We start from the raw sequence: 26356 nt of genomic DNA on the forward strand, positions 1-26356 counted from the left end.
CCCTAAAACTCCTGAAGGTGGGACTACCCAAATTTCACTCAGACGTAGTCAAAGAGTGAAGAAACCCAAGATAGTGTTTGATTTGTGACTTTAATTTTTGTTTATGCTGGTATTTGTAACCAAATTTTGTTTGAAGGTATGACATTAAGGTTTTTCTTTTTTTTTTGCAAGGAGGGAGGTGTACTATCTCCATGTTGGTAGCACTGCAAATAAGTGAGTAGTACGGTGCGCAATGTAAAATGTAAGAGTGTAAAGTAACATTGGTTAATAAACAGTTATTAAGTACCATGTGACCATGTCTGAACATAACACAATTAATGTGTTAATGGGATATATTTTTAGTTTCTGTTTACACATTGGAAGAAAAAAAACGAGTTTTGTGTTTAAAACAAAATTTGTCAGCACAATACCATGCAAATTCTGCATATACCAAGTTGGATGGTGCTCAGACTTAATTCATGTTAACACATTGCGTACCGGGGTAAGCTAATGTTTAGAATATAACTTTACCCAATCAAATGTTATGAAGCATCAATTCATTATGAATAACAAACAACGACTGAAAACATACTAACGAATACGTTATTGTACATATATTTTTTAACCTGACGTGTCCTATATCAGTGTACCCCTTGTACATCTAGATCTCTGGACAAATAAACATTATTATTATTATTATTGTACGCTTTAAAATTGTTTAGGTTGACACGCCTAAATGACGAGGATCTTCGTCATCCATCCGGAACGTTCGGGAAAAAAATGACGAGAATTCTCGCCATCTGTACACAACGTGTTATATGGCTCTCACCTCTCAAAATAGAATTCAAATCTAATATCTAGTATCCTAACCAATTTATATACAGTTGAGGACCTTAACACTTTGCGTGCCATGGACGTAATATTACGTCCTGCTAATCCTTCTGAGGATTGCCATGGACGTAATATTAAGTCTTTCCATTTAATTGGCTTTGTATGCGTGAAGCCGTAATATTTCGCCCGTGGTACTTTTCCAGTTTACTGCTTAGGGGTCTGGTTTTTTCAAAAATCAACTGCTCGATGGAAAAAGAGTTCACTTTATGACTTGAGGACGAAAAGTCCTCCATAGCTACCGGCATCCGCATCTTAGGCCACTTAGTGTGACAATTCTTTGGGCCAATTCGTTGAGGGTGCATTGACCCTTTTTGTCATCCAGGATTTATAATGCTTTGCTTGGAAAAATGATTTTTTATGATTTCCATGCTTTAAATAGTTCAAATTGAGCATATTAAAAAAATTATTATGCATGTTATGGCGGTACATCATATGTTGCAACTTTTTTATTTTTTAAAAACAGTAGGTTTTCATTGTTAAATTATAATTTAAAAATTAGCAATAAATGTTACTAAACTCATTTATAAAGAAGAGCAAAGTCCATTTTTATTGAAATGCACATCGATATAAATATATTTTTGATGCTAGTGTTTTAAAAAATGTACGAATATAGTGAAAATGGCTGGATTTTTCAGTAGGGCTTTAAATTTAACAGCCGGCACTCAAAGTGTCAAATCCGGAAAGCCTGGGACCAAAGGGTTTCTGAATTTCCGGTTTTTCTGGATTTCTGGTCTTCAGGGCCTTCCCAAAGGTATTTCCCATTTTTATTAACTCCTCTTTGATTTAAAGTAGGACACGTGAATTCTCCATTTCTCTAAGTCATATAATCAAGGAGAGTGAAGCTGATGACTTGTTTCATCACTCGTATTTTTATATAGAGAAGGGTGTACATTAGGGCGGATCGGAAAAATCGATTTTTTTCAAATCCATCTGGCCCAATGAAAAAAAGTCTGTATTTCTTATATAAGTGTCATTCCTAGTCTTTCGCTGCTGTTAACAAAGTTTTGGAGAATATTTTAGAGAAGCGATGAAATATTTTTTCATCCGAGAACACAGGAAAGTAGCCTACGGTCTATGAAAAGGCCTCTCGAGTGGCTATAAAGGCGTACGAACAATGCTGACGCACTTCTCTTCCATTATGTGTGTTATTAAATGGATATAGCGGTACCACATGAAGTACTAAAACTTACGGAAAATGCGAGTAGACCAAAATTAGGGTTTTATTGAAGTACAAAACTGAAAAATTTTTAAAGGAAAATTTGAAATTATGCGATTTTTTTGTGTGTGTGAGCAAGAAGGAGCATAAGGTTCCCCCTAATGAATAAGTATTTTGAGAGACAAGCGGACGAAACGAAAGATGATGGCTGCTGGATTGAATCCTGAAGAAACTCGACAAGTGAGGAAAAAAAGGGAATCGTAAGAGAGCGTTGAGTTAACATCCTCAATACTTGAACGGTAAAATAGCATCAAACATTTTCTTCATCAATTCATCCGAAGAAAATTAAACGGACGAGGAATCAGCCGATTTATATCTCTACGTTCCTCACGAAATAAACATTAAGGACTAAAGTCAAACTGGAACTTCTGCGGGGAAAATGAGTCTGCCAACTGTGATAGAGGTATATGCAAGAACCAATCAGCAGCAATAATCGCTCTCGCAACTTTAGCTGACGCAAAAATCATAACTTTGTAAGATACATCCAAGGTAGTGTACCAGAATTACTAGGCAGAAAAAGATGCTAATTACCGAGAATACGAAAAGAGACGTATCAAACGATGTTATCAAAGGGTTCCATTTTGATGGAATGAAAGACTATACTCTTGTCTGATAAAAAAAGGCAAGACGACTTATCAATCCAAGTGTGTGGTGCTAGTTGAAGAAACAGGGTCCCACTTTTGCGGGTTCACCTCCCCCGTCGGAGGATTAGCAAAAGTTATAAAATCTGCGATTCTCGAATCCTTTCCGAATGAAAAGTAGATAAACAAAATTAAAAAGGATGTGAATGCGATGGTGCCAAGTGAACACAGTCTAAAAAGGAGGCATCATCCCTCTGCAACAAGCATAATTCCAACATCCCTTGCAGCGTGGGTGAACTCTTCTCGGGATTCCCACCGTGTTAATTTTTCCATAATGACCAAAGTTTCAAGCTCCGAATTGGGGCTCATCCTCAGGGGTAAATGTTTTGTCTCCCGAGAAGAGTTTACCCACGTCATTCGCGGGGAAAGCATAAAATCATATTTCATCCTTGCAGTGGTATATTTGCTAATTGCACTAAGTTGACTTAGAATTGCGACATAAACATTGGGAGGGCAATCTAGGGACCCAATTGTCGTTGTTGCAAGGATGCGTTTGGCGACCAATCCGAGATTTTTTTAATTGCTGGATTAGAATATCGATGTAAAGGACTACCCGCTGATGATATATTGGAGAGAGACCACGGTACCTCCGGTTATATCTGACCTAAGCGCTGTGGAAATTCAAAAATCTATTGATGAACGTTCAAATTTGAAGTTAAATATTCCTTTTATTAAACATACGGACGAGAGATTCGTGAAAGAATTCTCCAAAACTTTGTTGACAGCAGCGAGAGACTAGGAATGACACTTATATAAGAAATACAGACTGGAAAGGAGATAATTGAGTAATTCTTTCGTGATTGTTCCTCCACCGACGATGCTGAAACATCAAATATTAGTTAGACTAACGAAGAAAGACGCACTTGGTGTGAATTTTGGTGCATTTTGGGCGTGGGAGAGGCGAGCGGGGAGGACGCGAGCGGCCTTCAACCAAAATCCATTTAGTCGCAGCTGTCGGACAATACCAGAATAGAAGCGCATATCCAAAGTTCACACATCTTTATAGCCACTCGAGAGGCCTTTTCATAGACCGTAGACTCCTTTCCTGCGTTCTCGGATTTAAAAATATTTCATCACTTCTCTAAATGTTGCTAACATCGATTTTTATAATGCCGACGAGGCGCAAAATATAAGACAAGTCGTCTCACTAAGCATCCTTTTTTATCTTCTACCATCTTCCGATTTATATTATCAAAGATGAACGCCCTCCTAGCAGCACACACGGGATGAATTTTGCTGTATTTGAGGCGTGGGAGGGGAAGGGATCGGCCTGCCGTTCTTGTATCCGCGACGCTGCTTGGGCGTTGGAATATTTTCTTCGCGGGCGCGGACTCAAATGAGGCATTTTGTGGCTAAACGGTGGCAGATACGTCAAAATGCATGAAAAGTTTGCCCTAGAAGGGCAGTAACTCGGCAAAATCTATAGGGAATGACCATAAAATATTACATTTTAAGAATTTTGTCCCTCCCCCCCTAAATCGCATTTGAGCGAGGGTCAGGGGTTCACCTAGAGGTCTCAAATTTTTCAGGCCTTATTTTTGATCGGTCCCACAACTTTTTTTCATTGGGCCAGATGGATTTGAAAAAAATCGATTTTTCCGATCCGCCCTAGTGTACATGCGGTCACTCATCATGACACATATACATACATATGTGGATGCTTATGTAGCAAAGCAAGCCGTGAGCCGTTCCCGATTTCTGGTCTTCCAGGTTTCTGGATTCCGGATTTGAGGTACTCAACTTTATATTAAGAGTATGGATAATAGTTACAGAATAGAAATAAAATCAAACCTTACTTCAGATACAAATATGTTGAAGCAGCAAATTTGAGAAATGAATCTCCCAAGGTCTCAAGCCGCTCCAGATTGATGACATCACCAGCAGTTGCCCCAGTCAGTGCACAAAGGGTATCAGCAAGCTCTGGTCCTTGGCAATCTCCATCATCTTTAAATTTGAAAACAAATTTTTCTGAGATCAGATATGAAAAAAATGAGAATGATGAGAAAATGAGAAAAATTTCGGATTCAGATTCAATCTCTTGAGAAAGGATTGGAACCATTCAAATCTACTTAGATGATGAAATTAAAAAGGAAAGAAGGGCAAAAGGTCATTAAATACCATGGTTATCAAATTAACTAAAATGACAAGAGTTTTTGTATTAAAGACGCAATTGCTAGCAGCTCTCATTGGTTTCCAAGTAATAACCTCATTATATACTGTATAAGCATGTGTAAGAGGCGCACCTTTTTTCTCAGAAATTGCAGGCGAAAATAAGGGTGCGCCTCTTACACAAACTTCTTGTTTCCCCCCTCCCCCTCCCCTTCACCGGTCGCAAGTCCAAGGGGAGCTGAGTGGCCTTGGTTTTCAGTGTGAGTCAGCCATCTGAAACCTTTGGTCAAAAACATGCGGCAGGCAGGGTAGTTTCTCCCTTAGACATATTTTAAAACTGCTCCGGTATGCTTTTCTTGCTCTTAAGCATCGCGCCGTCACGTCGGTACCTCAGAGGTTATCATGGAAAAGATGGCACGGGGTTTTTCGCTCCGGAGGGTGCACTAAATTTACTGCCACAAGTGGGCATCCCTCACCATTTATACTGCAATGTGTTATACGCAGTTTGCATTACCTGAAGTTTCTAGTCTGTCTCGCCTTGTTTGAATGCACTCATGCTACGCTTGTTACTTCCAAAATGGTCATGTTTGGACTATGCTGAATATTAATAGCCTTGTTGTGACTATAAATCTTTGGGTCAATAAATTAGAGCTTGATAAAACTTAAATTCTGTCAGATATGTGTCGTATTAGGTCTCATTCTTTTTTGAACCTCGTGCGAGTAATACAATTATTGAAAGCTATCAAGATATCTTAGGGCTCAGTAGGTGACTCACCTAGCATTTGGCCTCCAGAAACTGGGAGAATAGAACATGGTTGACCGAAAAGGTCAGTGGGTGAGATGGGGTAGGGATGAAACACGTTTCCATTGTACCCGTGTAACTTGATATTTTCCTTTGAGGCAAGTGATTTATGGTCTGTGGGGTCTCAGAAAGGAAAAAAATGGCAGAGGCATTGGCTGATGGATGGCCTCGTGTGGTTCTGTGAAATCTACGATGTGGTTATTATCCTAAGGCACAGAGATTCCCCCGATTATTGTTCATTCTCTTGGGAAGGTTCATGCTATGTGCCTGTCGTGTTTTGCCTTAAAATTTTCCTCGGCTGCAATTCTATTGCAATACTCCTGTGAGAGCTTTTAAATAAAATTATTCGTGAGTAGGACAAGCATTGTAGAGCAATGGCTTATGCAAAGAGAGGATCAGAACTCTTTCTTACTCAGTCTTATGGGACATTGCATTCACGAAAGCATTGATTTAAAATTTCGGATTCAGATTCAATTTCTTCGACGAATTTGGATTCGGAGTATAAGGTGAAGAGCATTATCCGTGGATATTTGGATCCGAGGTATCCGATACGACCATTAGTCCAGGAAATGAAGCTCATAAAAGTGAAAAACCTTGCAATTTTTTCAAACTGAATCGATTTGCACCAAAATTTGGGAATAGACTAATTATACCCCCTACTTCAAAATCTATATCATGCCGAAGGGCGCTTTTTATTTTTTAGGGGTAAAAACTACCCCTAAAAGCTAAAACTTGAAAAATTATATTTTAAAGCTAAATACGGGTAAAATTTTGTTTAAATTATTTGTATAATAATTTATTTTTGTTTGGAAAATAATTTTAAGGCGTTTCAACCCATAATAATCAACCCTTATTGGGGGTTAATGTAAAAAAAAAATATTTATCACATTGTATCTTCTTATTCACTTTCTTACTCCTTTTATTATGTATTCACTTTTTTCTCTCATGATTTTAATCACTGCACAGAAAAGATATAACAATAGGATAAACAGAACAAACTTCGTCATGGTAACATAAACAAATAAATGTACATTTATGTAGACATTACATGAAACACAATCAAACGGAGACTGTATGGCTTCCAGTCTTCCCACCACATGCATGCTCACAGGTAAGCGAGAGCTCACATACTCACACATGTGTATGTATATATACATCTTATGGGTATGTGTGTTTATTTTGTAGCATATTTGAGTGTGTCGTTAGCTTCTAACGTAAAGTACAAAAAGTATATGCTGATTATGAGGAATATTATGCTCTGAATTGTGGATTTCGAATTTTTCGAAAATAAATTTGATTGGTATTTCAAACATAGCTCCTTTATTTTTTATTATAGAAAGTTCATTTAAATTGTATTTTGTAGGGATTTTATTGACTAGAAGGTCATATGAATTAAATTTTTTTCGAGTCATTAATTTTGAAAGGGGAGGGATTTAAGGGTTTAAATAAGGTGGAGCTCCCTTGGAAAAAGAGGTTTTAATTATCAATATCTCACCAAATATTTATTGAATAGAAAATTAAAACACACTTATATATTTGAAAATAAAGAAGCTACAATTTATTACTCTAGCATTTTTTCATATCTCCAGTTTTTTTGGAGTTATTTTGAAAAAAAGAGCATTTTTAACGAAATTGTAGAAAATGACTTTTCACTTTTTCCTCCAATTTTTTCAAAATTTAGAGTTGTAAATTAAAAAAAACTTCTAGGATCAATTAACAATACTTAAATAAAGAGAAATACTGAAGGGCATTGATCAATTTTGTCTAGTGTGGTAATAAGGAGTTGTTTTCACTGATTTTTTCGTACAAAAAAGTAGGGACTGATCTTATTTTTAATGATAACTCGCTCAAATTTCATGATAAAAAATATTTGTTCTCATTATAAGAAAGTTTTTTAAAAACACTTTTAAACAGATTACATAATTTTTCCTCGAAAATTATATTTTTCCCGCTATTTGGTATTGAATCTTTCAAATTTAGCGTATGACAAACAATAGATAACCATCAACAAGTTGTAGCTCGGTCCGAATTGGTCATAAAGGTAATATAAAATAAGATTTTTATTTAATATTTTACAAGCTACAGTTTTGTAATTCACAATTTTCTAATAAAATTAATACTTTTCAAGTTATTTGCCTATAATCGATTAAAATCGTTGATTTTTTCGTCAAAAAACTGTTACTTTCAATCGCTAATAACTCGAAAAATATTAATTTTACGCAAAAAATGGATAGAACATTTTATTCTTAGAATTTATTTTTCTATCGATTCCTGTAGTCAAAATATAATTAATATTTTCCACCCCCGAGATGGGGTGGAAACCACCCCCAGGGTAAAAGCGCCCGTCGGCATGATATAGATTTTGATTCTTGGTATATTCCCTACTTATTGTGAAAATTTCAAGAAAATCGATTCAGTTTGAAAAAATTGCAAGCCAAAATGCTTCATTTCCTGGACTACATCCCAAGTAAGCATCATAAGGTTAAGACTACAAGTTTTCCAATTATTTGTGCCGTCCCTCCCCATCATCAGCCCTAATAATCGGGAAGTATAATGGAACGGAATTATTAGATTTCTGTGTTGATTACTGCACCACAGTTAGTCTAGCCACATATGCAAGTATTTGAGTTCAATGAGGGCAAGAGAGATGTCTGCTTGATGAGCTGAATTAATGATCACCCAAATAGAAACCATTTATGTATAGGCGGCAAATTCACTTGCTACTACAACATATTGCTTTTTTCAAAATCAGTCCAACAGCATGTTTGCTTCTTATTCTCTGTGAACGACTCACTCCAAAGAAAACCTTGGTCAACATTGTCATAGAGAAGAAAAACTTTAGATAAATTCATATCTTTCAAATTTCCAAATTTATCCATAGCATGGCAAAGTGATCAAATTAACACATAACTTCTTTAAGCTCCCTGTTACTCAACTTCATAGGAGTTTGCTGAAATTTTCTACTGTTTTAACAAAAGACTTTTTCCACCCACCATTAAATCTATGGGAGAAAGGTCTAGCATTAGGCTTTTGGCTGGTGTTTTGCAAATCTCCTCTCGGAGAAAGGTGGAATGTTGGAAAGCTCTCTATAGAGCTCTAAAGAATACCGGTTGGAGCTAGAGGAGCTTGTGTGAGCACTGAAGAAAGACGTAGCACCTCTATCTCTTTTGACTGTGATAGAGAATACAGTTGGGAGAAAAGAGTTCTTCAAAGCAGTTTTGTCAAGCTTCACAGAATTCCACTCCTAACACCATTTTATCCCACATAATCAACCAATGGACAAATATTCCAATAAAAAGCCGTCATAAAAAATATACTGCTGTATTAGTCAATACTGTAACTTACCTCTGATAGCCAATCCTTCTAGTCGCTTCAATACATTTTCAGGTATCAAAGCAGGCTTGATTGGGCTCCATTCTGATTGATGAACAATCTTGCTTTCATTTTCTTGAACTTCAACTTTGTGGTACTGGACAACATCCAGTAAACACAAAGAATCAATGTCATGATCCAAATCTGGAGCCTCTATTTGGTTAACTTCCTGCTATAAATAAGAAGCACATCAGAATTATAACGCCATATATTTAGCAATAAATTCCCAAGGGAGGGAAAATTTATAGAGTAAGATATATTTTGCTAAGATATGATTAGCATTGGACGTACATAGTACTCAAAAAGGCTAAAAGAGGGAACCACTCATGACATCAAACAAGGAGAAAAGCTGGCACTGTCTGCTAAAACCTAAAAGTAACATTTTTTCATTGAAATCTTAACAATTTTTACACATTCTCTCGGCATTTGAGCAAAGAAACTAGTGTAGGGTATAAGAGTATTGTAAAAGAAAGTATGAGCGATGCAGTGGTCGTCTCTGATTACTCCAAATACACTGCTGGATCGGAAGACAGACGTCCCTCACAGCTGACAAAAAGACATGGCACCCACATTGACTTTTGTAGTGGTTGACTACTACATTTACAGCAAGCTGAAACTCCCAAGCCAAGGCACATAGAACCACTTATCAACTTTAAAAACAATATAATTACATGAATTTCTTGATAGTCCCTCCTGTCAGCAGATTTCTGAACTTACTGGCCTTGACAGCTATGCAACCAAAAGTACTCCACTCGACATTCGTAATACCACTCGAAGCACTTGAGTCGAGTACCAACTACACGACTTGACTCTTCTATTTTTCAAATGAATCATGTCGTAAACAAATAATAAGTACAAAATATGCAGTTATGACAACAAAAAATTTTAACTCAACTTTTCCTTAATTGGCCTTTACTTTTAATTAGCATTAGCACCCATAAGAAAACTATCAGACAAGTTTTACTATGCTTTCTCGCATGGCAAGACTCACCTTTGAAGTCTTAAGTCTTATGAGGAAGCACATTGAAAAAAGGCCTGTCTCATCTAAATTGTAAATGCCTTTTTGGTGCATACCCTTAAGAATGCTGACTTAAGGAATGTTCCCTCCACTGAGCAACTCTCTGTTAGTTAGACTATTCACAAATTGATTTGTATACAACCTAGTACCTAGTTTTAAATAGGCTTAACCATCTGTTTGAAGCCTTCAGGTCTTCAATTCCTAAACCCATTGGAACATGATGTGCCTTGACCTTAAAAATAACTCCACTAATGGGTATTTTAGATGCTCTGGTGCTCTGAAACCATTCCTTCAAATTTCTTCCAGTTGATCATATTTTGAATACTTGATGTATTTTTGCCTATTTGCAATGGGTCCGCTTTCTAAAGCACTGGTTTCAATGGTTTTGCATCTTTTTACAACAGCGTTCAATGTGGATGTTGGAATGACAAGTTCTCTGGCTAGGGAAACCTACATGTCACTCAACTCTTACCAAAACTTTTATAATGTTTCTATCAACAAAGTTTTCCTCTCTTGTTTGAGGGCAATTTTTTTTCACATCATTTGACATTGTCACAACGTAGGGCAAAGTTACAGTAATTCAAAGGTTTTTCGCTAGCAAATGTCCCAAAACTACCACTAATTTCCATTTCATTCTTCGCCCGGTTGTGGTGCATCATGTTTCTTTTGGCGGCCTACCATAAATGGAGCACCATTTTAAATTGGTAAGCATAAAAACGGGGAGGGCATAATACTGTGGATATATAAAAGTCATCGGGACTTGACGAAAATGTTGCAAATTGCGGGAAAACGCAAATAGCAGGGGTGTAAAAGCAAGGTTTTACTCATGTATTTCGTGAAAGGAGATCTAACATTTTCAGTTAAAAATATAATTTCCATTCCAAAAGCCTCATATACACAAGGAATCTACTTCTTTAATCACCTTAGGAACAAATCATGAATATTTTTCAGCAGCTGTGAATTGAATAAACTTGTTTCCAGCCATACAATTACAGTGTAAATAAGCGCAAATGCATAAGTGCAAAAGGATTCCTGACATTAACAGTCAAGCCACTAAAATTGGAAAGGAAATATCCTGGCATCCAGTGGCGTAACTATGGGGGGAAGAGGGGATAGATCCCTCCCAATGCCTCAGACAAATAAAAAAATTTTTTAAAACAATAGTCTAGTTTTGTCACATAATATCTATCTGCTTCAGCTTAAAGTTAAATTTTAAGTGCCAAAATGTATTTCCAGCCTTCCCGCAACCCTGTGGCTGGGGTGGGGGGGGGGGAAGATCGCCACTTCAGGCCATCCCATCTCCCCGCAAAGCACATGCCTAGTTACACCACTGCTGGCATTCATCATTAACTTTTTATGAAAGCTCAAGCAAAATAAGGCAAACAATTATTAAAATTTACACACTGTTTAAATTATGAATTTCATTGATTCAACTCTGATAATCATATTGTTCACATATATGAAGATAGTACCTATAATAATTGAAAAAAAAAATATCCAAGCACCTATTTATATCAAATGAACATTTAAATTGGATAATGTTTTAGCATTACACCCATGTCTCGTATAGCGCAAGGGATGCGTTCCTTGGGGTCTTTGCGCTATACGAATTTGCGTTATAAGAGAGCGTTTTAACATTGGAAAGATAGGGATGCGTTCCTGGTAGCATAGGTCTTGGGTATTGAATTTCCTCTAAAACATATACAGTGGAACCCCGATTTATCGTTCCCGCATTCATCGTTCGCCACTCCTGGTCCCAAATTAAGTTCCATAAAGACAATGTAATTTTTTCCCGCATCTATCGTTCCCCGAAGTATCGTTTTCCCGCATTGATCGTTCGAAGATCGCGGTCCCGTCGTATAATTTTCCCGCATCCATCGTTTGACAAAAATAAGACGAAGTGTTTACAACGTGTTGTTTATCGCTAATAACGACAGACACAAAGTTTTAATCTTCCCCAGGAGATTTGAAATACGATAGGGAGAAGCTGAGCGCCGTGGGATAGTTACATTATCGCGTTTCCCAAGATCCGGTATCCCCCTCCATTCAGTTCTCGCCTCTCCCCATCTGAAGCTTTCCTCTTCTCCGAAATAAAAAAAGGTCCCTGCTCGAGCAGGGATCGAATTACGACAACCTTAGCTTCGAAAGAAAATATCAAGTTACTCGAGAACAAATGAAACCTTTTTCACGCCTCCCCCTTTCTAGACCGCTGACTTTGTTTTAGCTGACTCGCTTCAAAGATCCCCACCTCTGGAGGTCAACTGCTGCATGAATCACCGATTAGCCCAAAAGGTGTGTAAAAATGAATTTCGGCAATTGGTATTATACTTCTATTATATTGAGATATTAGTGATGTGCACATAATTCAAAAAAGAATGATACCAAACACGACGTATTTCTAACGTTATTTCACCATTTTAAGCAAGGAAATAGTTGGAATAATACGATGGTGATTTCTGGCGAATATCGATATCCTCGCAGCTGATAGTGAGCTTCACGGCAGTTGATGCGGATTTTTTTTTCGAAAACGATGCGTCTGGTTACAATTTACGAGTTATGCTACAAGTCTCACTTGTCTGAGGTGCTAACGAAGCGATGTCTTCTCAGGATATTTTGTTTCTACCTACTAGCAATCTGAATTCATCTGCTCATTTAGAGCTACGCGACTTATTGTTAGAAATGAGTGGGTAAGTTGCCTTCTCTGTAGGATAAAAAATTTGCGCAGTCTTATGGTCATGCTTCACCTTCTGCAGTAAGCTCTGCTTACGCCGTACGCGATAGCATTAGTGCCGAATTTTACCTCGTACGAGTGGTTCCGTACTTTCCAGGGTGGGTTGACTTAAAACCGGCGAGTGTTTTCCGTGTGGGTTCTATAGAGTCCGGTTTCATTTTTATTAAAAAAAATCTTTATTATTATTATTATTATTGTTACAAGTCGACCATAATGTCGGGTGGTAACATAAAATCAGGAAGCACATAATACAGAGAAAAAGAACCAGAATAATAGTTTAAAATAGAAACGAATAGACAGAGACGAATTTCGTTTTATTCTATTTCGTCTTCGGACCATGGCCCTTTCGAAGACACGAGTGAGAACTTTAAAAGATAGACTGAAAATAATTGAAGATGAAGAAAAGAATCCGGGCTAGAAATGCGTGAATATTACAGCACGCCTCGGTATGTCCGCTAGTACATGATGGCAGCGGTAGGGGTAGAGCGAGATCCCTGGTGAAAACAAGAAGTGGGATGAAGCCGAGGATCAGTTGGGCGTGCCGCTGACGATTAACGCCACATTGCCTCAATCATATTAAAAATTTAATTGCAAGAAAGGAACATTTCAAATAATAAACTATTTTTGGCCTTCTTGATCCATCTCATAACCAATTACTGCGACGGCAAAATCGGTTGTTTGAGGCATAACACGCACATTTCTCTTGTAAATACGTGTACTTGAAATGGCATTTGATGGATAAGAATTTTTACATCGGACAAAAATGCATAATAGCAGTGAAAATTCCGAGTGGAGAGAAACATTTTTTAGACGTATTTTAGGCGTGTTCCTTCAGGATATTTGAAAGAGATATACTCCGAATCAACAATATGACCTAAGTTTTTCGATAAAGGAATAATATTCCTGTAATCAGCTAAAATCTTTTTTAAATCCATTAATGAATGTCATAATTTGCAAAACTCCAGCGTTTCCTGGGACATAGGCAACCCGGACAAACAATCCCGCATTAATCGTTTTCCCGCATTCATCGTTTTCCCGCATTCATCGTTTTTTTCATCCATCCCCCTGAAAAACGATAAATCGAGGTTCCACTGTATATTCCCATAAATAGCCATAGAAAACGTTATTTATATAAATGTTTTTAGTTTAAAACATCTTTAACACTTAGAAGCCCAAGCCCGAGCACGGCTCGGGTTGCACATTTCCACCCAGGGACCCGAGCCTGAGCAGAGCTCGGGCTGTCGGATTAAATTACTTAAAAAATATTCCGTGTGATTTTCTCGGTCCCAAACAATGTAACCTATTCATTTAGCTGTCTGCCCTTCTTATATCGACGGTACTGTCATTTAGCGCCTTCTAAATGCACTTTTTTGGATTAGGAAATGACTCCACAATTTTCACCAGTTTTCGCTCTGCGGGGCTGTGAGTTCTTAGCTTACGTGCGACCGCGTTCAACGTTGTGCGACGTATGTGTACATTTCTTGCTGAGATTGGATATTTTTTCATTGGAATATGGCAAATAATTTAGATGAAAATGATATTTTAGAGGCCTTAGAAGAGCCTACCTTGGATTCTGGCTCTGAAGGAGAGATTGATGAAATTGCCGAAGATCCTGAATTTCCTGAAGTGGAGAGACACCCGTGATGTTTTGCTCTTATCGACAGAACATAGATGACATCCAGTTCGGTTCTAGTCCGAACCAAGGAAGGACTTTTGATGAAAAACAAACCAGATGCCATTTTGGACTACAATGTGAATAAAGTAGGAGTGGATAGAAGTGACCAAATGATTGCTTATTACCCTTTCAAACGTAGGCAGCTGAAGTGGTGGAAGAAACTATTTTTCCATATGTTCACCATGGCCATAACTAATGCCTATGTGCTATTCAGGGCAACTCGAAGCAAGGAGCAGAAGAAAAATTTGCATTTGTCAGATTTTATGCTGAAGATTGGAGAAGGATTACTTGAGAAAGGAACAACATTAGCTAAGGAGACATGCTCTACAACAATTTCTTCAAACAGACTTCTGGGTTGACATTTTGCGGAAAAGATTCCAGCCACAGAAAATAAATCACGACCCACTAGAACCTGCAAAGTATGTGCTGACAGGGGAAAAGCCAGTACAGGAAAAGTGACAAAGGAGAGAAAGAATTTGGTGGCGTTCCTGTTGTGGTGTGGCATTATGCATGCCAGATTGCTTCAAACTTTACCACACAAAAACAAATTATATCTTGGATATGAATGAATAACTTGACAAGACACAGTGATATCAATGTCAGGACTTGTTATTTTTCTTCAAAAAGTGGTTGTATTGTATAAGTCATATTCATTTTATTTATGTTACAGGAAGTTCGATCTTTTTTTACATTAAAATATAAGATTTCTTCTATAAAATTCTTGCAAGATAATTTATTTCTCTAGTTATCCAAATAAACCATGATTTTATAAAAAAACAACAAAACCCCTGGGTTTCTGGCAACCCGCATATGAAAATACCCTGGGCTTCAAAGTGTTAAAGATAGTATGCACGCATTTGAAGACTTTTATTCACGTTTAAAAAAATTCTTACGTGCTTTTGAAATTCCCTCCTGTCGTGCGGGTGGGCTAACATCTGCTATCTCAGGGGTTCGTAATGCATTGCCGGCAGTTGTCGATTTTTCAAACCAGTCTAAAAACAACTATTGTGTCACCCAGGCCCTTTTGTCGCTCATCGAAATGACAGGCAAATGCTACTTTGAAGGCCATTTCATAGCTAGCGGAGTTTATAAATGATAAATCATTTTAATTTGAAGTCCTCCGAGTCATTAGCAGCTACGTGAAACAGTCTTTAAATGCCTTGAAACCTGACCCAGGTTTTCTTTCCCTGAAAATGAATGAACGAGAATGCATTCTTTTCCAAAAGAATATCGTCTCGTCAACACTAAAAACTAGTTGAGGGGGGAAAGGAACCACTTTCAATCACAGCTTGGAGTTCATCAGAAAATTTTGTGGTGACTGCGCTATCAACACTTGCAGATTCACCTGATATCGCCGCACTGAAAATACCTGCTTGCCGTTTAAATTCTGGAACCAACCGGAGCTTTCACTAAATGTCTCGGAGCGATTACCACCCTCGTCTTTTTGTACTGATTCACTATGAACTTTCCGTATGTGTAGACTGCTTGGTTGAAGTTGGTGCGGCTGAGGTCACTGATATTTTAACTTCGTCTTTATTCAGAATAAGGCATCGTGCGTTTAAACTTCCGCGCAATACCGCTTTGACGTTCTCCATTTTTAAAGCAATTGACCTCTTTCTATTTCTCTTCTGGGTTTATGGTTCTTCTTGATAACTTCTTGATTTTTCTGCCCGCATTCCTATTTTTTGGCATTTTCTCTTGGTTTTTACTCTGCATGGCTCTATCGAAATCACCACCTACTGCTGAACTGTATTCTTGAGATGCAGAGGGCCTACGACTGCGGGGAGGGAACGAAGCTATTGTGTTTGAGACTCTATAGTGGACCCTCTTATATGTTGACGCTATTCATGCGCAACTCGGCCACCGCTCCATTTCTCCCCCGTGAATACCGATGACCTTGAAGGCTTTAGCGTAGACCCTCCACCTGGAAGTCAATCGCCCGATAACCTATGACAGCAAAAATTACGTCTCAACCAGTATTGCTTAAAAAAAAAACTCATTTCCACTAGCCCCACGCTTAAATTATAATCTAAATTAAGTCATTCTGTTAAGGAGACGAGATAAATTACTTCGGTAGGCCGGCTATCTGGACCCAATGACGAGTAATACTTTTGGCCATTGCACAGCAATGGATTTCGATTAATACATGAACAAAAAAGAAGATTTGAGGCAAGCAATAATATTAATATGCATTAAATGATAGAAATTTCGTGTATACTTAGCGCAAGTTCACGTTTTATAACGAGAGCGTTTAAGATATTTGATTAGGCTGCACTGCGTTGCAATGTTTCCCCGCGGAACGAATTTGCGCTATATCGAAATTGCGCTAATCGAAATTGCGCTATACGAGACATGGGTGTACATATTTACAACCTAATAATCACTTCAAGAGGAATAAGAAAAGTTAACTGCATTGATGATTAGTAAATATTACAGCAATAAATTAAACTCTTCATAACAATTAAAAAAGGCAATAGGCACTGATGATATAACTTCAGACATAAAAAGATAAACCAGAAAAATTTCTTCTACTTAAACGACTACAAAATATTTTTTATGTTACACATAATTTTTGCACTACACTCACCATAGTGTCTTTGAAAAAATTTGCTGGGACATCTAACGACCGGTTCTCTTGTACTTCAACAGTGCAATCAACAGGCAGTCGTTTCCACTTTCCTTCAAAATAAATAATACCGTGGAATGTCAACATATATAAAAAATAATGAAAGGCAAAAGCAATGCTAACAATGACTAAATTATCATATTATTAAAAATACACCTCATTCATTCAAAACTGAAATTCCAGATACAGGAAAAATCATACCTGACCAAAAAAAAAAAAGGTTAAAAAAGAGAACATTCATTACATCATTACATAAAATCATTACATAAAATTTTCTATGGTTGAATGATCAACTGAAACAAACTATGAAATGCACTCGGTTAAATACTTACACAGGAAATAATTCCTAAAAAAATATTCAAATAATACCATAGTTAGAAAATTTTGGAATACAGAGAAATTTAAAAATAAGTAAGCAAGTCATGAAAAAAATTAGTGTAAACACCATTGACGAATAAAGACTGGCAATTATCACCACTTTCAGGCTTAGGAACTCACATTAACTTCTGAAGAGAATGAAACATGTACCGTATATGTCTGAATATAGTCCCCCCTTTTTTTCCAAAAATGCCAATGGTAAAAGTAAAGAGGGGACTATATTCAGAGGGGGACTACATTTGGAGAAATACGGTATGTAGCAAAAATACAGTAAAACCCCATATTTGCGTTATCGGAATTTAAGTTTTCCCACAAATTGAAAGTTTTTTCAGGCTGCAACAAACTTCCTATCTCTCCAACATATGTAGAACCCTGTATTTATGCTGTGTTTTTTTTCTTTATCCCACTACCTGCATCACGATATGCTGACTAAAAAAATGATTTAACCACTAAAACAGTTAATCGTGTATATCAGCCGTTACAAACCATCTTTTGGCTTCCTTTCACACATTTGTATTTAAAAATACAAGAAAAAGAGAGCCATAATGAGAACTATTTTCAGCAAGAATTTGAATATGTCGGGACCCAACAACACTATAGTGTCGGAAATTCGACCTAAGTCATCTCGCTATCTGTCAGTGAGGAAAAGATTCACGATATGAAATGAATGTAGGGATTTTGGACTACCCAGTTATGTAATAATTATAACATATGAACTCAAGTTGGAATGTTTACAACATTGATAAAGTCCATAATTTAATATGATAATGTTTGAAAGGAAAGAAGATGTGATAAATGCCATAACTACAAAACGTGACAGACAACTAGGATCAATTGTGCTGACTTGATTCATCAGCTACTCCTGGGCTATTTAAATTATGGGTTAATTAAATAAATAAAAAACTTATTGAAACTTGCATTATCGCATGCAAGTCACAGTGCATTGCAAAATAATTATACATTCTAAAAATTAAAGCGTAGTTTTCCACAGCGTTGTCTAGATGATGTCTCCATGCTTCTTGGGTTCACCATGTTGATTTTCTTTGCGACGATCAGTCGATCGACCTGAAGACGCCAGTTGGAATGCCGGAGAAACTGTCGTCGCAAAGAAAATCCACGTGGTGAAACCCAGAAGCATGGAGACATTCTAAAAATTATTAAGTTGCTCGACAGTTTGCACTAGTAGATCAGTGAGGTAGTTCAGATACTGGTGTGTTGCCCAATAACCCTCAATTAGTATGAAAAATAGAATTTATCCTGCTTGAAAATGGTAAGGCGACGTGAAAAACAGACTTTTTCAATTGATGACAATATGAAAATTTTAAGGCAAGTGGAATCCCATACTGGTACCTGCATCAATCTAGCGAAGCAACTCAGATTGTCGGTCTCTACATTAGATTTAAACTTTTCTCGGGATTCCGGGCGGGTAAGATTTTATTATAAAAACTGCCAACAATTTTTTTTTGTCCTCCACAACAACAATCAGAACTCTACCAATCCCGCCCCTCCAGATGCTGAGCTTCAATGGTCACTTCAAATATTCATTCAGTAGCCATAAGAATGGGTAACAAGTCGGAACCTAAAATGTCAAAATTAGGGGCTCTTAGAAAATCTTACCCGCATGGAAGAGAAAAGTTTAAATATTCTGTTTGCCAGAAATGTGTAAAATCTTAGTCTCAACATTGAATACCATTGTGGAAAATCACCATAAAAAGACATTTGCCAAAAAAAAAGAGAAATATGAGAAGAATTCCAGGTATGAAGAATTATAATGAATGCTTAAAGAGTTTTTAGGTGCAAGATCATCCTTGTGAATGTCTCATTAATCACAAGTTTAGATGGAAGTGAGAAACTTCAGCTGCTAGTGATTGGCAAATCAAAAAGTCCTAAGTGTTTGAAGCATGTTAAACAGTTGCCAACGAGATACACTGCAAATACCCAAGCATGGATGACCTCAGAAATATTTCAGGATCAGCTTCATGCTCTGAATGTGAAAATGGGGTCACAGAAGAGAAAAATTCTGCTGTTTATTGATCAGTGCTTACCCCATCCACCAAATGTACACTTAAGAAATGTACAGTTAAAATATTTTCCTGCAACTCTACCAGTGTGCTCCAACCATTGGATTTAGAAGTAATCCACTCACTTAAGGTGCATTATCGAAGAATGATTTTACAGAAATTGATACCTCTGCTTGATTGTGTTAAGGACATGAAAAGACAATGAAATTGAGTGTACTGGATGCCTTGTACTACATATCATGGGCCTGGAAACAGGTTACGGACTCTACATTATACAACTGCTATAGAAGGGCAGGATTTCATGTTGACAGCATTGAAGAAATTCCAGCTGACTTGACTTTTGACAATGATACTCAAGACAACTAGTGTAATCTTCTTGAGACAAATTGTACATTTTCAGAGTTTGTCAAATTAGATTCATGTGTTGTGACAACTGCAGTAGGGAGTGTAGATGATGTTTTGGATAAACGCCTAGAGTAAGACGCAGATTAGGAGGACACAGAGGATGAAAAGGCTGCTTTACCTTCATACCAAGCCACAGTATATGCTGTTCACGCACTAAGGCATTACTTGTTCGGTGGAAACTGCAATGAGCAAATAATTGATGAATTGCAATAAATTGAAAATAAAAAGCATGCTATCAATAGACAAAGGAAGCCCAAGCATTTGAAAATATCACACCTTTTTTCTAAGTAATATGTTAAACAATAGATTGTTTCAATGATTCCTTATTGCAAGTAACACTGAAATGTCACTGCCATTGTAATTCTTGCACATGTTTGCAATATCTTCTTTCAGTATTCTCAAATAAATAAAAAATGCTAATCCTCTGTTTCAGTTGATCAGTCAGCCTTTTATTTTCAACATTTCCCAAGCAAATAAGTAAGTAAAAGTGAAAATTCTCCACTTCCCACTACTTGCATTTTCCTGCAATTTTCTCTTTTTTCCTGGGGTCACTAGAAAAGTGTAAAAACGAGGTTTAACTGTAATTATAATAGGGTGGTTTCCTATTATTTTTTTATTGCCTAAATCGAAAGATTATTACTCCTGGAGTACGTATTTCACGCTTTTAGATTTTTAAATGACGATATCTATTTTTCGCGATTAAATGAAAAGTGAAAAATTTCAAGCGCGCGAAAACGCGACGCTTAAGTATGAATGTCGGGAAGTCTCTCCGCGTGACGTATTTCTGGTTCCCCCTCCCGCCCTGCGAGGTGACCTTGAGGCGAGGCTTAGCGCTGATACGACGCAGGCTGCTAGCGGCTAGCCTAGTACCCTGCTGGCTGGTAGCTCTTGGCTTAAATAAGGATTATTAATAACTTATCAAACGAGGAAAACTTTCCGACCTTAGCCAGTTTTAATAAGTGATTGTTAAGACATGTTTCCCTGAGCTCTGCGCCTCATGCATGCAATGGTAACCTCAGACGACGTATAACTCCTATCTTCTCGTATAGAAACTAGGTCCCTGTGACGTCACGTGGAGTGGCATCGCATGGGCGCCAATCTGGCCCTTTTCAAATGAGGATAAAAATGGACCATTGCCATTCGTCTAACCCGGTATTTCTAAAACAAAATAATTTGTATATTATGAATGCACTATTGGTGGGTAACGAATCGCAATCAATGCCTTTCGTTTTCTTTGATGAAGGAAACCACCCTATTGCTAAAATTCCCAAATCAATTCAGAAATTTATGAATAATTCAAAGGAATTTTCCTGTCCTGAAAATTTTAGAATTAATCTTCAGATTTTAGAGTTTTCAAGGGCCCATGGATACCCTGCAGGAATTCTGGTATGTATTATTTTTTTACGAATCCAGTCTATGTATCAAATGAACTGAGCAAAATTGGGCATAGATAAGTTTTAATCACTTTTTAAAAAGACACAATTTTCCTACTTATTATAATGAACATTAGAAAAAGAAATAAAGGAACAACATATATAGTGTCGTTTTCTGATTTATTATTCTGCAATTTTAACCAGATATACTGAATAATCGATTCCTGCAATGGGCAATTACGGAGAAGGGTTACAAGGGGGGTATATGAGAGTCCTTCCAAGTCTGTGGTATGCACGCAATGACACTGTGTGGCATGTGGTGGGCAGAAAGGGGCAGGTAATTTTCCCATAAAATGGTTATGTCATAATAATAATTTATGAGATATTAGCGATGAAACTGGTTGTGTAAATTAATTTTTTTGTGGAAAATTGCAAATACGTTTAAATTTACAATTTCCTCAAAATTTCAATAGCCATGGAAGTTTGTCACCATTGACAGTAATTAGGGGATATGAGATGTGTTAGTTATCCCCCTAATTTTGAATTTTCCCATAGGTTATGTCCCATCAAAATATTTCCCCCACTTCTAACTCGTAATCATTATTACTGATCATCACAGAAGGTATTCAGTGTGCTTAGTCTGTAGGAAAGTACTGATTAAAGTAGGTAACTTGTGGGTGTTTTAGTAGTTCAATATACAAAGGTTTATTTCATGGAGGTTTTACACGGTGATTTATTTTTTTTACCAAATAAGCAAAGTGATTGAAGTTTACTTACTTGGGAAGACTTAAAGTTAAGATTGTTTGTTATCCACATTACTCACCTTCTGGAGGGTCCAAACGAGTAATGTTTGTTTCCTTGCATATCTGGGTTCTTAACTCAGATGCCAGTTGCATGAATGAAAACCTGTGAAGCACTGTGGGCAGAGTGGTTGCCTTTAACCACAGCGTAGCAGGGAAGAGGCGTTTTGTGACCAGCTCAGGTATTAAGTGCTCTTGAAAATCACCATTCTTTAACTGCATTTGCCGTTTACTCAGTGGAATCACAGAAGGAGTATCATCAAAGGGTTTGGCAACACCTCTGGATAAAAAAAAATAAAATTATAAAAATGTAAGATACGTGGTTATATGTAGATTTTTTTTCAGAAAATGTTATAAGAATGCTTTAAATTCAGAACTAATATACTTAGAAACTCATTAGAATCATAGACATTTTGGCAATTTTGAGATTGTACTAACTATTAAAATAGAGAATATGCATTAACAAGAAGTCAAATGCCTATGTCGTGCATTACCACCCTGAAATTTTAGCAACTTTTAGTTGGCTTAAAATATATTAACATTATTATTTTTCTCAAATCCTTTTGGGTTTTATTTTTCAAAATTGCAAGATAAAAGAAAACCTCACTCGGTTTTTATCTGAAAGTACCAAAGTGACTCAAAAGAGCCAAAAGCCTTAATTAAAAATGAACAGCTAAAAAAATCATGGTTTGGAACGTGTGAACATATATGACGGGGTGTAGCAAAAATGATGACTCTGCTATCAACTTTATAAGTTGATATTCATTTCTCAGAATTTATAGATCAAGATCTTAGGTATTTCTAATTTTAGGTCATGATTAGAGATACGTGAAAATCGCACTTTCATTTTTATTTTATCGCACTTTCAATAACAGTTTATCGCATTTTGTAGCGTCTATTTTTTATTTCCATAATGAGGTAGATGTCAATGAAATGTAGTGAAACACAGTTATAAAACAAAATACAGAATATTTTAAATAATTATGTTGTATAACAATAATAATTAAGGAATAAGACGCATAGTGGCAGAGGTGTAGCTTGCCCGCGCCCACTTGTAGTTTGCCGCCACGCATAGTCCCAGCCAACTAGCAACTGGCCAGTCGCTCACATGCTCTAAGCGGTGAGTGTCGGCGGAGCATTAAACTGCACAAAATGCAGGAATTTTGCCGTCGAAAAGGTAAATTTACGTAAAAATATCATAAAAGTCCAGTCATCGCATCTATGTCGCATTTACAGTAGAACCCCGTATTTGCGTTATCGGAATTTACGTTTTCCCGCAAATTGCAAGTTTTTTTCTGGGTCCCGTCATATTTCCTATCTCTCCAATGTAAATAGAACCCTGTATTTACGCCATGTTTTTTTCGTTTTCCCGCCATGTGCATCACGACGTGCCGGCTAAAAAAAATTATTTGCCTACTAAAACAATAAATCGTGCATATCAGCCCTTAAAAACTATCTTTTGGCTTCCTTTCGCGCATTTGTATTTAAAAATCCAAGAGAAAGAGACGCAATGAGAACTATTTTCGGGAAGAATTTGAATGTGGCGGGACAGAACGCCACTAACGTCGGAAAGTTGAACTACGTCATCTCGTTTTCTGTCATCGGCGGAAAGATTCACGATATGAAAGTAGGTGTTTTGAGCAATCGAGCTATGTAATAATTATAATGCAAGAACTCCTGAAGCAATGTTGACAATAATCATGTAGCCTCTAATTTGATACGAGAGTTTGAAAGGAAACCAGACGTGCTGAAACGTGATAAATGCCGGAACTATAAAACTTGTCATCATTTGCGCTGACTTCATTCAACAGTTGCGTAGCGTAGATGGGTTAATTAAATACTTAAAAAAAACTTATTTAAACTTGAATTATCCCATTCACATATAAGCGTATCGCAAACAACTGTAACTTTAAAAAAGTATGAAGTCGCACGACAGTTTGTACTACGCACTTGATCGCTGAGGAGTAGTTCAGACACTCGTGTATTGGCAAGTTATCCTCAATTAGTACGGGAAATAGAATTTATCCTGCTTGAAAATGGAAATTCGAGGTGAAAAACGGACATTTTTAACTGACGAGAAAATGAAAATTTTAGAGCTACTGTCTGTAAAAAAAAAGCAAGATACTCGAGTTTGAGGAGCTCTAGCGTCTAAATCAAGCAATCGATTTCAATCCATAAAAAGCATATTAAAGAGAATCTAGTTCTACGTCATATCATGTACTTTAAAAATTCTTCGGCTCAATAGTATTTCCTGTACTTAATTTTTTCTCGAAAAAGTACCCGTTTTTTGCGCGTAAAATCAAGGTGCCCAACTTTGAGCGCTTGGCATTCCTGTAGTTTTCGTTCCTACAACTTGCAATTTTGATAAAAAGAAGCCACATCTATTACTAGCAGTTTACCGAAAACAAATTGTTTATACTACAAAAATTAACAGAGTTGTTGTAAACAACGCAAACCTCTGCTAACTTCGAAACCAGTGAGTCAATTGAAAATTGATTGGTACTGTTGTCTTCCGTAGAATATTAGTAATGTATATACGTAGATCATACACGTTAAATGTCAGCAGTATATTCAATATCTTTTTATATTTATTTTTGTTTTTAGCTTGATTCAGATATTGCCTCAGGTCAAAATTTGATGTTTTATAGAACCATGTTTTTGACGCAAAATTTTCTAAAATCTTATGAACCATATGAGTTTAGAAAATTTCCAGCATCCCTTAGGATATTTTTTAATTAGTTTTTGGAATCCTCATGACTTCTATAGTAAACCTGCAAATTTTCATAAGAATCGGATGAAAACTATGGCTGAGACAAATTATTTCCCTCTGGAGGTACAAGTGCCTCTGGAGACCGCATTCATTGAAAAACGGCAGTTTCACCAAAACTTCAAATGGTCGTGAAAAAAAGCTATTAGAGATAGCCAAGAAATATTTAACACCGTTTCATTCCTGCATGGAAGGATGAAAATTGCCAAGTTTCATCAAAATCCGAGTCGGTGGGTGTCATGCCTGGATGAACTGACATGGAATGACCCTACAGGAAATACTATTGAGCCGAAGAATTTTTTAAAGTACATGATATAACGTAGAACTAAATTCTCTTTTGTATGCTTTTTATTGCATTGAAATCGATTGCTTCATTTAGACACTAGAGCTCCTCAAACTCGAGTATCTTGCTTTTTTTTACAGACAGTAGTTGATTCCCACACCGAAACCCGCATCGATTCAAACAAATTCGTGGTGAAAAATCGCGATGCCATTGTAAAATATGCAAACCAGTGCGGACATTTATCAAAAAAGAGAATATATGTGAAGAATTCCTGGTAAGAAGAAATAGAACGAATTCTAAGAGAGTAGTTTTTAGGTGCAAGATCATCAAATGTTCCTGCAAATGGTGTCATCTAAAGGCCTGTTTACATATTAAATTAACCGGTACAAGTTAATGTCTAAATTATGAACATGAAAATGCACCGTGTATTCACCCAACTTGTGCGTATGCATGAACAGAAATTAGAACCTGTTCAAATTTGATTCATGCATTCATAGTCGTATTTAGGAGCGGGGGATGTGCCCCACGCAGATGCTTAAAAAATAGACAAAATTTGAATACCGTTATCACAGGAGGATCTATGAGGGGCATGTGCCCCCCCAGACACTTAAAAAATATGCAAGATTTTTTATACGGTCCAGTTATCATTGCGTTCGTTTTGTATAACATGGTATCATTGTGCCCCCCTCGAGAACAAAATCCTGGATATGGCCTTGCTTGTGCCCCCCAGAAAGAAATCCTGGATCCGTCCCTGATTTCCGTTTCCATTCGCTTTATTTTGTGTATTACTCAAGGTGGCTCAATCATTTAATTCAATAAGAATGACTTTGATATAAAAATAAAGAGAATTTAGTAAAGTCATTGTTATATCTTGTTTTTAATCTCAATTAAGACAAGATCTTTTGCCTGTCAGACCCTCTGTGCCCCTCCCAGAAAGAAAAATCCTGGATCTGCCCCTGCCTACATTTGTACATTTCCTGTCCCGTTCCGGTCCACAGAAATCATTCATGCAAGCAGACATTAATGCATCATGTAAACAGGCCCAAAGGCCCTTGAGAAAAAGTATTTCCCCAGAAGATTGGGAATCGAAGATTCCACGGCATTTATAATGGTTGGTTGGATAGATTCAAAAATAGGTACAGTCTTGTATACAAGATGGTGAGTGGTGAAAGCAAAGATGTTAACATAGAGACAGCAACTCAGTGGAAAGAATCTGAATATATTCGACTTCTGGAAGGTTACAGCCCAAAAGATGTTTTTAATGCAGAC

General features: G+C 37.0%; 1 protein-coding gene across 3 annotated transcripts in view; it reads right to left on the bottom strand.

The window, feature by feature from the left end:
* The window catches only part of LOC124157868 (endoribonuclease Dicer-like), a 159207-nt gene that overhangs the window by 28706 nt on the left and 104145 nt on the right, over nt 1-26356 (bottom strand). For 2 of the 3 annotated variants that reach the window (XM_046532924.1, XM_046532926.1), the window contains exons 20-23: nt 22061-22317; nt 17022-17113; nt 8984-9182; nt 4524-4671 (exon numbers count right to left, since the gene is read on the bottom strand). In XM_046532924.1, coding sequence (XP_046388880.1) covers nt 4524-4671; nt 8984-9182; nt 17022-17113; nt 22061-22317 — 696 coding nt within the window. The remainder of the gene's footprint in view (nt 1-4523; nt 4672-8983; nt 9183-17021; nt 17114-22060; nt 22318-26356) is intronic. The other variant, XM_046532925.1, reaches the window with a different exon arrangement.

This window comes from Ischnura elegans, chromosome 4 (genome assembly GCF_921293095.1).
Source record: "Ischnura elegans chromosome 4, ioIscEleg1.1, whole genome shotgun sequence".
Lineage (NCBI taxonomy): Eukaryota > Metazoa > Arthropoda > Insecta > Odonata > Coenagrionidae > Ischnura > Ischnura elegans.